General features: G+C 45.6%; 1 protein-coding gene across 7 annotated transcripts in view; it reads left to right on the top strand.

Annotated features, from left to right (window-relative positions):
* Nucleotides 1–609: 609 nt before the first annotated feature.
* The window catches only part of tle3b (TLE family member 3, transcriptional corepressor b), a 28926-nt gene continuing 17507 nt past the window's right edge, over nucleotides 610–12028 (top strand). For 4 of the 7 annotated variants that reach the window (XM_079289268.1, XM_079289264.1, XM_079289263.1 and 1 more), the window contains exons 1-7: nucleotides 610–1042; nucleotides 1557–1770; nucleotides 2396–2496; nucleotides 2761–2824; nucleotides 4845–4889; nucleotides 10445–10507; nucleotides 10808–10912. In XM_079289268.1, coding sequence (XP_079145394.1) covers nucleotides 1747–1770; nucleotides 2396–2496; nucleotides 2761–2824; nucleotides 4845–4889; nucleotides 10445–10507; nucleotides 10808–10912 — 402 coding nt within the window. In that variant the 5' untranslated portion in view covers nucleotides 610–1042; nucleotides 1557–1746. The remainder of the gene's footprint in view (nucleotides 1043–1556; nucleotides 1771–2395; nucleotides 2497–2760; nucleotides 2825–4844; nucleotides 4890–10444; nucleotides 10508–10807; nucleotides 10913–12028) is intronic. The other 3 variants (XM_079289267.1, XM_079289266.1, XM_079289265.1) reach the window with 1 other exon arrangement.

Here is a 12028-nt window from a genome sequence, read left to right as displayed (position 1 = left end):
GCTGATGTTCCTCACGCGCAGACGTGTTGTAGCTTCCCTAGTGCTGTGCTGCTGATAGGGAAGCTTGTAGCTGCTTGAGGTCTCGTTAGAAATAGGTCGATCAATTGAAGTCACTCAAAGTACACTGCTGTAGATTAAGCGGTATCCACATATTCTACACATTTTGAGTCTTGAATTAAATTGTATGAGCTCCTGTTTTTTTAAGAGGATACATTCTGTATTTGGTCAGTGGGGGTATTTCCTGTTTACACCGGCACATATAGTCTCCGAATCAATATGTTTAATGATACAACTCGCAGGTAAACACTCACAATGTAAAATCACGGAAGACACCGATTCAAACGCGCTAATATATAAATCATTGCCTTTTGTTTTGAACAAGTCGTTGAAAGCACCGAATGCCACTAAAAATTCAAAATGGCGAACACGTGAGGTCACACATCGCAGACCTATCAGAACGCCCGTGCGCTGAACACCCCCACGTGGGGGACACCGCGCTGTGATTGGTCACCGGAGCTAAACTCCTTCGGAGAACCCCCATTGGTCAGCGCAGGGCCCTCTCTCGGCAGTCGGTTCCTCGTGTCAGTGCACAGTCTGTGTGTGGTAGGAACTGGGTATACCCACCAGTGAGCTCGTGGTATATTTCACAACGGCCGACATTTTTCACAAGAAGTAAACCCGTTTATTCCCCACACTAAAATATATATATATATCTTTGGACTTACTGGAAGACTCGTGTCCTCTCGCTAACTGGATTGTAATATTCTTTGAGTTTGCATGCCGTCAACAACTCGTCCCGATCGAGGGGTTTCCGACGTCCGACCGGACGGAGAGACGCTCTCCGCGTCGGAATCACCGGGGTTTTAAAGGACTCTCAAGGGGCAAAGAAGAAGAAATACGCACGGTGACGCACATTTCCTGCACGTATCAGTCTGTGGTGACGGTTACAAGTGAAGGATATTAAGCTTTTTTGTGTCTGGATACTATTTTTTTTGTTGTTACCTGTGAAGAAGAGAGAGGGGAGGAATCCGCCCAGACAAAGGTAAAAAAAAAGAGCGACATGAGGAGAGCCGCTAACGAGACGGGTGGTGCTTCATGGCAGCCGACTTTCAAAGCAGCTCCTTGTTTTCTCATTTTGTTTCTCCCCCGGACCACCAAAACAAACCCCGTTGTGTGTGTGTGTTCTTGTTCCCTTTGTGGAAGTCAACTCGTTACATTTACAAAGCATCTTGATGTTGAGATCAAAAGTATCAACTTTGGGATTTATTTTGATACATCGGATCAAACACATTTTTTCTGGTGTCCGTGTTTTTCCATCACTGCGTGTCATGCAAATCAAAGCGACACATTTATATTTTTTTTATCAAAAAATGGGGAATATATGAATTTTAAATAATGCCTCAATGAGTATTACGACACACATTTTATTCTCATTTTGTCAAGTAGTAGATTACAGTCCGGTTAAGTTCAAAATAAAGCTTTAACTCTCCATACGGTCGCTTGCTGCGAAAGTGATTCAGCGCCTCAGCTGTACCTCGTTGTCTGTTTGTCTATAGGTACAAAGGAGAGGTCCAGTGGTCGGGCTTTTGAGTGTGCGCCTCGCAGCCGAGAACAGGGCTTTGTCCGCCGCCATCCTGCGTATACCGGGGAGGGGGTGGCGGTGATCTACCGCACCTTCACTGGGATTAAGGAAGGAGGAAAAGGAGAGGGGAAAAACAGCGAATTCACTCGTGTAAAGGACGCGACATGTATCCACAAGGCCGGCATCCGGTAAGTAGCTCTCTTTGTCACTATTTTGTAAATTGATGCAAATTGCACGCGCCCTTCAAAGTATAGCCTAATTAGCTCGTCAGAGTGGAGCTGCTGATCCACACCTTACTATTTATGGTCTGCATCGGTGCCGCTGAGCTGCTTCTCTCTGGCAGGAGAGACACTGGGAGCTCGTGTTCATTGGCGAGCCGATCAGAGCTTTTTTAGGTTGAACTCAGGAAAGTAGATCATCACCCTCGTGCTGTAATGTGACTTAATTTCTCAGTGCAGTTTTTTAGTTACATTTTGACACTGAATTTAAATGTGAATTTAGCTTTCTGTGCAGCACACACTGAAAGAACCCCACGTCTTTGTTGTTTTCTTCATCCCTCTCTCATCATCCTCTGCCTACCATGTACCGTTACTTTAAGGACAAATGAAGCGACCCACTTCTGTCTAAGCAGATGTTGTTGTGTGAAAGCGGCTCTTTCCTCCGCCAGTCAGGGGGAATGTGACAACAAACCATCAAAAGAGAGAAAAAACAAAAAACCCAGTTCACCAAGAAAGAGGAGGTGGACGAGCCTATTTATCTTGACTGTGATGGCGTTATTTACACCTGTGGTATCTCCTACCTTGCACTTCTCAGGCACCTCACCAGCCAGGGCAGCCTGGCTTCAAGTTCACCGTGGCAGAGTCCTGTGATAGGATCAAAGACGAATTTCAGTTCCTGCAGGCTCAGTACCACAGGTAATGACTGGCCGACTGTAAACAGCGTTCACTTCCTGGAAATAAACGGAAGAGGAAGCTTCTGTCTTGTTCCAATTTTGCTGCTTCATGCATGTCTACACCGATGTTGCACTCATAAATGTATCTGTCCTGAATTTTATATATATATATATATATATATATATATATATATATATATACACACCAAATCAAGAATGTGCTTTTAATGAATGTCAAACGTATACAAAAAAATAATCATTTTGTTTCTCTCTTCTCTTCCTGAAGTCTTAAAGTGGAGTACGATAAACTGGCCAATGAAAAGACAGAGATGCAGCGTCACTATGTCATGGTAAGAGCAGCCGTCGTACAGCTATGCGTCTGATTTAATGGCGTATCCTCCCTTTAGCCTCAGGTGAACAGTCACAGGTGGTGCAGCCCTGGTGCTTTGCAAAGGCCATGTTAGCATTTGCTGTAGCTTGGTGTTATTGACTAGCGCCCCGTGTTTTCTGTTCTCATTGGGTAAGAAGGTGCAGGTGGGATGTGTGGAGGGGGTTGTTGAAGCTCTAGCAGGGTTCAAATGTCCAACTATTGATTGTGAGGTGTAACGACCTTCCTCTATGGCCCGGGGGTCCTCTTTACGACCCTCCACCACCCCTCCCTAACACACCCAGCATGACCCACATGGGGGTTAATGACTGGTCTGCTGGCTTTGTGCATAAATTACAGGGTTTCCTGTATTATTATTTTTACTTCTTAACTCAGCCAAATTGAACCATGGGGTGATTCAGACCCTTCGAACACACCCAGGGGTTTCCCATCTCTGAACAACTGCAAAGATAATAGACTTCTTGTGGAGACGAGGAAGTTTCATTGAGATCAACATCACAAAATATGAGTGTTTTTCCACGACTGCTATCACAATATGGGAAATAGATGCAAAACCTCACCTCACATGGGATAATCAAATTCTTGTTCAGTGCAATGAACTACACATGTTCCACTGTTTAACCATTTAACCACACACAACTCTGTACTTGTGTAACTCGAAAAAAAATGTTGAATTGTTAAGATGACGATGTGATCTTGATCAACCAAAAGCTAATCGGCCATTATTTTAAGACTTTTTTTTTTTTTAAGTCCACTTAGGTCATTTTTAAATCAGTAATGTCAAACATTTACTGGTTCCAGCTTCTCAAATGTGTGAAGTTGCAGCTTTTCGTAGTAGTTAGAAAGTAAACAAGACATTTGAAGACGTCGAATTGGGTTTTGGGAAAATTGTATGCGCATTTTCTCTCTATTATTGACCAAACGAGTAATCGGTTAAATGAAAAAAAGGGTCAGCGGGTCAATCAGTGATAACAGTAATAGTTGCAGCCCTAATATCATTGCAGTTCAATTAAAAGCCAGTAACCAGTAATCCCAAGCCTCTACTTTGCTGTTGTGTGCCAGCACGTAAACCATTTTCTGGAAACCCTACTTGAAAGCTAAGAACGATGCTTGATTCCTATCAAAGAGCTGAAGAGGGGGACTTTAAAACTCTTCTAATACTGCAACTAAAGCATTACATTACAGTTCGGAGCTCGCTGGTGATCAAATGATACAAAAGAAAAATCCGTGCCTCTGCACAGACGACCCAACTCAAAGGTTCTTAGTACCGCTGCATTGTGTGCGTGGAAAGAGAACAATCTTTATCCGAGCATGCTGTAACTTAAAGCTCACTCTTAGTTTGTGTGCGCGCGTGCTTATCTTGCTTGTACTTGAAAGGAACGACTTTTAACTAAACGCAGCAGTACGTTTGTTAAATATTATTTTCCCTGTGAGGAACCAGAAGGTGGTGGGAGTAGCTTGATAAACAAGACGGACAAACTACTCTTTACTACGCTTTAGTTTCTATCCGTTGGTGGGCTAACAATCGTTTGGCAATCATCAGCAGATAATGTGGTTTTCAGTGATAGTATTGGCGTTGTCCTGTGTTGTTGAAGCCACAGATTGGCTGTGTCCATGGAAGTAAATGAGAAGAGCAGCCACTCGGCTGTGGTTGCTCGTAGAACATGAAGTTGTCAACCTCCTTTGGTTTACGTCAGTGTGTTTTTAAAATAGCTCACTCCTTATTCAGCCTGTCTATTTTGTTGTTTGGGTACTTCAGAGGAAGGATGGAAATGTCATGCCAGTGAAACACCAACAGATTGTCTGTTCCTCATTAGAGAAAAGTCACAAGTAACTCTGGTTACTTATTGTGTTGTACAGGATGAGGATCATGTCTCGACTCAAATGTACAAAAGTAAATGCGTCGGTGAAAGATGTTTGAAACACAGTTTTTAGGGCAGTGTTATTGTGTATTCATGTTTTCTCTCCTCTCTATCTTACAGTACTATGAGATGTCCTATGGGCTCAACATTGAGATGCACAAACAGGTATGTAGCCATGTCAGGGATGGTCTGTGTACAGCCAAAACATTGCTGTTGTTTCCCCCCTCGTGATTATAGAATACAAACACACACACTCTTACACCTGCGTGTGCTCTCTACCCTCATCCTTAAATGACTTTTAAGAGGCACTCGCATGCTGGCTTCCTGTAGTAAAAATGCTGACAGGCTAAAGAACACGAAGGGCACGCTGCCTGATGGGGATGGTTTGATAAGATTAAAGTGAAGTATTTGGCAGACTGTCTGAGAGGATGTGTGTGTGTGTGTGTGTGTGTGTGTGTGTGCGCGCATATGCCTGCATTATTCTGTGTCGGCCTCCCCAGTGCCAGCCGAGCTAAAAGCTCATTAGTTCAGCTGCCACCCGGCGCTGGGCATCATGATGCAGTGGAAAGACTGTTACAGATGAGTTGGGCAAAAATATCTGCAGCTTCCTCTACACCACCCAAGAAGCCATTTCTGTAGTCTGGAGGCATGAAGGGAACGGGGGGGGGGGCAGATATGTTCAAATCATCTTAGCCCTAGAGATAAGGGCTGCGGTTCATATCAGGCTTCTTTGTTGGTTTGTTTCCACTTGATCTTTGGTGATGTTTAGCGTTTGTAGAACTCAACCATCATGGTGATTATCGAAATATGTGTTCTCACTGAGTGTCTGTGTCTTTTGTAGTGATGGAATAATTAATAGAGGGACAAATAGACATTAATTCACTTAACGATTTGCTGCTTTTCTGTGTTTTTATTATTTTGTCGTTGTAAATTGAATATCTTAGTCTTTTGGCCGGTTATAGTTGGACAAAAACGAGCTCTGTTGGGATGCTCTGTTGGGCTCTGGGCCTTTTGGTGACATTTATGGACGAAACAATCAATAACAAATCGAGGAATGACTCTGATGACGACAATAGCAGTTAGTTGCAGCCCACGCTTTGCTTTGAACCAGACAGCAGGTGCAGGTTCTTTCATAAAGTCTCGAGGTGTGAATTTGAGCACTTCATGGGAAGTGTTTCAGCGTGTCCGCTTGATAAGCAGTGTGCATGGCGTCTGGCTGGCTAACTTCTGGTACGGTTAGGATAAGACATCTGCTCCTGCAGACACCGTAGTCCTGGATCCTCTATAAACGTCAGATTACACCTGTAAACAACTCTGTTTAGCTAAAGAGCTGACCTGAGGCCTTGTAGTCAGCCGTGTGAAACCCACATTTCCTTTTCTATTAACAGACATTAGCATAATCTTTTATTCAGTTCACAAGAGGAATAAAGATTACCGCGATCTCGAGATGCCCCTCTTTTTATCTGTCTACGCTTACATTTCCATTTTCTCTGGTTCTGTCTTGCCTTGTGTTTCCCCTCGGTCACCTTTTGCCTCCTCCATTCTCCTTTTCAACCTCCTCCTCGTGCCCTTATGTCTTTCCGTTGCTTCCCGCTCCTCCGTCTGTACCCCTACCCCAGCGATGTGGTGTGAATGATTGCCTCTGTGTCATTAGCTGTGTGATATGATGTATGAGAGTGGGAGTCTGTCAGAGGGGGATAATAGAGGTGGGGCGGAGGCTTCATGGCCCTCAGATCCAGAAGGTTAATGGCATCAGTGGGAGGGGAGCCCAGTTGGAGCAGCAGCACACTGCACAATTCATCAGGTGTAGACATTTTTTTGTCGGCGTGTGTGTGTGTGTGTGTGTGTGTGCGCTAACTAGCTGTTAGAGCCAACCCCCACCCCCTGTTCTTGTGCGTTGTCTGTCATGCACTTATCAGCAACAAGGAGGTTGCAGGGTGGGGGTGGAGCCGGTTGTTGTGGGTGGATGCTGGTGGCAGTGGGCAAAACAAAGGGGGATGGAGACAGGAAAGGAGTGCGAGGCTTCAGGGTAAATGGGTTAATCGACTGGTCCTCTCCTGTGCATCTCCTTTTGTTTATCAATAAGCCCGGTGGAGTCGACGGAGCACTCTGAATAATGCATGGTTCCCGCCACCTCCCTCCCCATCTCTCCCTTCTCCCCTCCCCCGGTGTTTGTGATGACATCAGCGAGAGCTAAACAGGCAGCTCTTAGCGGCCCCTGTTATTGGGAGGGAGGCTGGATTATTGGATGCAGGCAGGCACATTACTTCGCTTGTGTAGGAGATTTATTGCGGTGTGAAATAAGACATGAGAAAATCTCACGTTGTGTTGTTATCGCTGCAAAGCTGGATTGAAAGAAGCAGGGAAACGGGCACAAACCTCACACGTCTGCGCACATAAATAAATACTCGTATCCCTTACATGGTAACAGTGCTCGTGTCTTTACACACACGCACTAACGCACTGTAATTGAAGTTCCAACAGACGCACAGCTTCCCCTGCGCTGATGCTGAGCTGGATGGTTGCTAGCGAAGGGATCTGTGCGGTTGCTGGGGGGGGGGTCATTTGTTTTGACAGTGTCTCTTATGATGGCAAAGAGTGCAGGGTGGAGGTAATCACCCTCGCTTGCTGTCAATAAGTGATTTTAATTAGCGCAGCTCATCAGGCTGCCTCAGCAACATGCCCTGCTGACTTTGTGGTGTGGGTTTGGTGGGGGTTGCTTGTTTTTATTTTTATTTCCGCTACGTCTGTTCTCTGTTGTGGTCCATGTCTCTCTCTTTTACGCTCACCTACATTTTGATTTCAGTTCTCTCTTTTGGTAAATTGAAAGCAAAAGGGATCAACGGTTTCTATTCCATACCGTTGTGTTTGGGCACAGACGTTCGTTGCACCGTAGGTAGCCATTTTGTGTAGCACGCATGTGTCCTTTTCCTCACTTGTTGAGTGAATGAGGGAAGCGGTGAAAGTGTGAGGAGGAGTGTCATGTCAGTTTCCTGGATGGAGGAAGAGCGTGAAAGAAGGCGCATGGGGGGGGGGGGGGGAGAAGAAGATCTTGTGCAAATGAATAATTTATAGAGGATTCCTGGAATTGTTTGCCAAGGTGATGATGGCCGACCTGTCTCTAAGCCAAAACAAACTGACTACGAGAACCCACACACTCTCTCTCAGGGGAGCTGGACGGGGTTATTGGAGGCTGTGAGACATGCTTTATTTTGATCGGCAGGCTAGAAGGGCTGGTAGAACAGTGTCTTGGTGTTTGTGTGTACTCAACCAGTTGTGAGTCTTGATGTGGTTAAATAGAAGAAAGGAAGTTGTACATGTATAAAGTGAATAATTAAGAATAAAATCTGTAAAAGATGATTTGAAATCAGGTGTGATCTTTTGGAAAACGACTCCTTTCCATACGCTTCTCCTGTCAGAAAAGGACGTCGCTTCAGTTTTGTGTGAATGAGCTCAAAATAGAATGACATGCAAAATATTCTTCATGCATTTGTAATGAACAAGATACCTAAAAGTGCCTCTTTCTTCCTCTGCTCTGGCTGAGAAGATAATTCCCAAACCCCCCCCCCCCCCCCCCCCCCCCCAACATCATATGCCACTTGGTTACTTCACCAATTGCATCCTCGTCAGAGACTCTGCTCCCCACTTGGGGGGCTAATGCCTGAAGCGACAAACACCCAAATGGCTTTCGATGCACCGTTGACGGAGGGATGCAATGGAGAGAGAGCCTCTCCAAGCTCTGGTGCTACAAGACAACCCTGAGTACCTGTAATTGTGGCGCTGCAGCGAAAAGCTTCAGCTGGCTCAACGGCGTTGAGTATTATTGTTCTTTTTTTCTCTCTGCCAAATGGCTGTGAAAAAGTGGTATAAATAAGCCATGTGCCCGTTTGCCCTCCCGAACATGTGTGAACTCTGCCTGAACAGAGTGGAGTGACTCAATCCAACAAGATGGAGCTGATAAAGGCAGCGATTCAGTTGACCGCTTTCACAGTTGATGCGCGAGTCATGCCCGCGCATTCTCTCACAGTGTAGCTGTAAAATGCACAAAAAGAACAGCAAAATGGATGCAAAGGAAGTCTGTTCCATTGTTTTATTTCCTGGCTCCAAAGTAATATTTTGACTCTGGGGTAAATTTCAGAGGAAGTCAAAGGTTCGGGAACATTTAACCTAAAAAAAAAGAAGCTCAACATGATCTCAGCTCTGAGTATCTGAGGCCCCAGCTGGTATTTCAGAATGAACCTCGCACACAGAAACCTGTGTTGTTGTTGTTGTTTTTTAGCGCATCACACTAAACAATGCAACGACCAAAGCAGAGTGCGCCTGAATTCCATGAATGTTTTTGGCTTCCAGTGGAGGCTCTGGAGTGGTGATTCTCGATCAACAAATGGATGCCTTTCTTTGGGAACCCGTTTGTGGTGAGGGTTTGTAATGTTGTTGCTCTAATAGCCGAGTGTATCAGCGTACCGCTGTTTTCTACAAGCCCCATGTTGCTCCCCTTGCAGCCATTTCCAGAGAAGTGTTGTGATACTGAAACACTCTAATCCAACTGTGTGTCATTGTATCCAGCCCCCGCTAATGATGATGGTTTATGAGTCTCCATAGAGCTGCCTTTTTCTCTTGTCAGCCCCCCCCCCCCCCCCCATCCCCCAGTACAGTCCCCTCCCCACTCCCAGTTATCCCTCATTAATTTCCCGTGCTGATCAGATCGACAGGCCGAAAATTCAATTTAATGACCTGCCTCTTTGCTGTGCCTAATATGATTTTACAGGCTGTTCTGGTCAGGGCCCCGGCCCAATTTACATAACGATCAGCCGTGCCAGATAGCGTTGCCCCGGCAACAGAAGAGGGGGGGGGGGGGGGAAGGAGGGGATGAGAGAGGAAAAGGAGGGAGGCCACAGAGGAGAGTAGGGAGGGGTGTGAAGGAGGAGGGGGGAGGAGTCTGGATGGAGGGAGAGAAAGCACAGTGCATCGAAGGTCACGCAGGAGGCTGTGAGATAATTCCTGACAGGCGAGCAAAGGTCTGTCCTCCTCCTGTCTACCCTCGTCCTAAATGAAAAGGGTGACGCACACACAGAGCTGTGCAAGAAGGCCACCGGCACCTCCTGTCCCCCTTTTCCACTTTCTTCCTCTCGCCTCCCCTCTCCTCCCTCACCCTTTCACAGTCAAACGAGGTTAACGGAGAAAATGTCTTGGGACATTGGAGTGCGGTAGGTGGGCAGCGCAGCATATCCATTTGTCCAAATGTAGCGCTGTAAAGTGCTATGTGCGTCGAGTCCTGCAGTATCATCTTACTCTGCCAGCTAATATTCTGTGGTCGATACCGAAGATGCCTCTGATAGATAGGACCGGAGAGTTAACCAGTCTGCCCCACCCTTCTCCATGGGCCGTAATTATGAAGCATGGACCTCATTACGGTCTCTCCAGCCAGATGTTATTAGCATATTTCAGCCTCATAATGAAATAAGGCCAGAGTCTAATGGAGGCAGGGGGGGGGGGGGGAAGTACATTTGTTCTAAGGCGGTCCCAATTTAGTTAAGAAATACAGGGTCTGTCCGGATGGACGCAACATTTCTGTGTGTGTGTGTGTGTGTGTGTGTGTGTCTGCAAAAGCACACTGTTTTGTTTTAAAGGTAGTTTAAGTGCTTGATCATAGTGTTGCCTGTAGCGTGCAGTATACAGAAAGACACTCACTCTATCATTTTCTCTCTCTTCTCCGGCAGACTGAGATTGCCAAACGTCTCAATGCAATTCTGGCTCAGATCATGCCGTTCTTATCACAAGAGGTGAGTGTCACTCCAGCATGTTTTCAACAGTAACTGTACAGGAAATTGTGAGGCTGGCTATTGTGCCGAGACCCTTTCATTGATGTTAACCGTGAAAAGTGCTGCTCTGCAATGTGAAGCTAAATGGGCAAGGAACTTTAAAACCCTTATCAAGATCTCCTGGCAAAAGATTTCAGTTGAACAGTTTGTTTTTGTTCATTTCTCATGATAAGGCAGACTTGTCCTAACTGTCGCTGTAGCCTGGATATGTGCTGATGCATTCTTCATTAGGAATCTAATCTTTGTTTTTGTGTCCTGCAGCATCAACAGCAGGTGGCTCAGGCTGTTGAACGGGCCAAGCAGGTCACGATGACTGAGCTGAATGCGATCATCGGGGTACGTGGACTTCCCAATCTGCCTCTCACTGTGTGTATACCCCCTTTTCTTACTTCATTTGACCCGAGGCCAGGGGCAAAACTGCATGCATAGAGGAGGGCCGGCACTCCAGTACAGACGTATCTACTATTTAAGCGGGCTACATTAAGCTTACGGGTTTATTTCAGCTTTCTGCGCCTCAGCTGAAGTGTTGCATGTCCAGGATAACCGGGGAAAGGGTAATAGATTCAGCAGAGAAATAGGGGTGAAAAGGGGAAAAGGGAGTAACTTAGTGTATTAATCTGCAGCCATTTTCTCCCTCCTGTCTGTGGCATTTGAACACTCGGACTGAATACAAACTAGCGTCCCATGTCCTCCTCACTCGTGCAGACTTGCCCCTGTCCCCAGTGGTTTGCTTTGTTTTTATTTAAGTTTGCAATGATGCTGTAAATATGGTCTTCACTGGTGTAATGTCTCTGATTGTTGGTTAACCGTGACCTGTCGGCACGCTGCGTGCAGTTCATAACAGCAGCTGTGCTCTGATTCCCTTCTCCTCAGAGTCAAAGAACATCTGATATACAGTAACACGGTCCAGGCTGAGATCAGACGATGTCGTTTCTCTGATTTCACTTTGGCTGCACTTAAAAGGTTCCAGCTAACGGGCTTACCTTTACCTCTGACCCAGCAGCAGGAGGAATTAGAGTAGTCGGGTTGGGACAAGCATTGTGACTGTAACAGAGATTACAGCAGTGTGGCCGTAGCCGGTACTGCACCTTTGTAAGGTGTAGAGGGTGATGGATTTAGGCTGTATCCACACAATGTGGGCAGAAAAGAAATAGCTCCTGTTATTCTGACTTGGGGCTATTCACACACTGCTAACTTTGAAGTCACACCCTATAAACGGCCTAAATTAGCTACTTTTGTTGTTGTTAGGGCTGTAACCAACTATTCTTTTCATTGATTAATCTGCCAATTATTTTCTTGATTAATAAATGAATCATTTCGTCTATAAAATGTCAGAAAATAACCCAAAATGCCCATCACAGTTCCCTTGGGTGCCATCTTTAAATTGGTTATTTTGTCCGACCAACAGTCCAATAGTTAAGTTTACTATCGCATAAGACAAATACATTCGCCAAATAGATCCTGTTAGTGTGATCATGATAT

This window comes from Melanostigma gelatinosum (genome assembly GCF_949748355.1).
Source record: "Melanostigma gelatinosum genome assembly, chromosome: 2".
Taxonomy (NCBI): domain Eukaryota; kingdom Metazoa; phylum Chordata; class Actinopteri; order Perciformes; family Zoarcidae; genus Melanostigma; species Melanostigma gelatinosum.
Note: the sequence above shows the minus strand (reverse complement) of the source record. Positions and strands in the feature narration are given on the sequence as shown.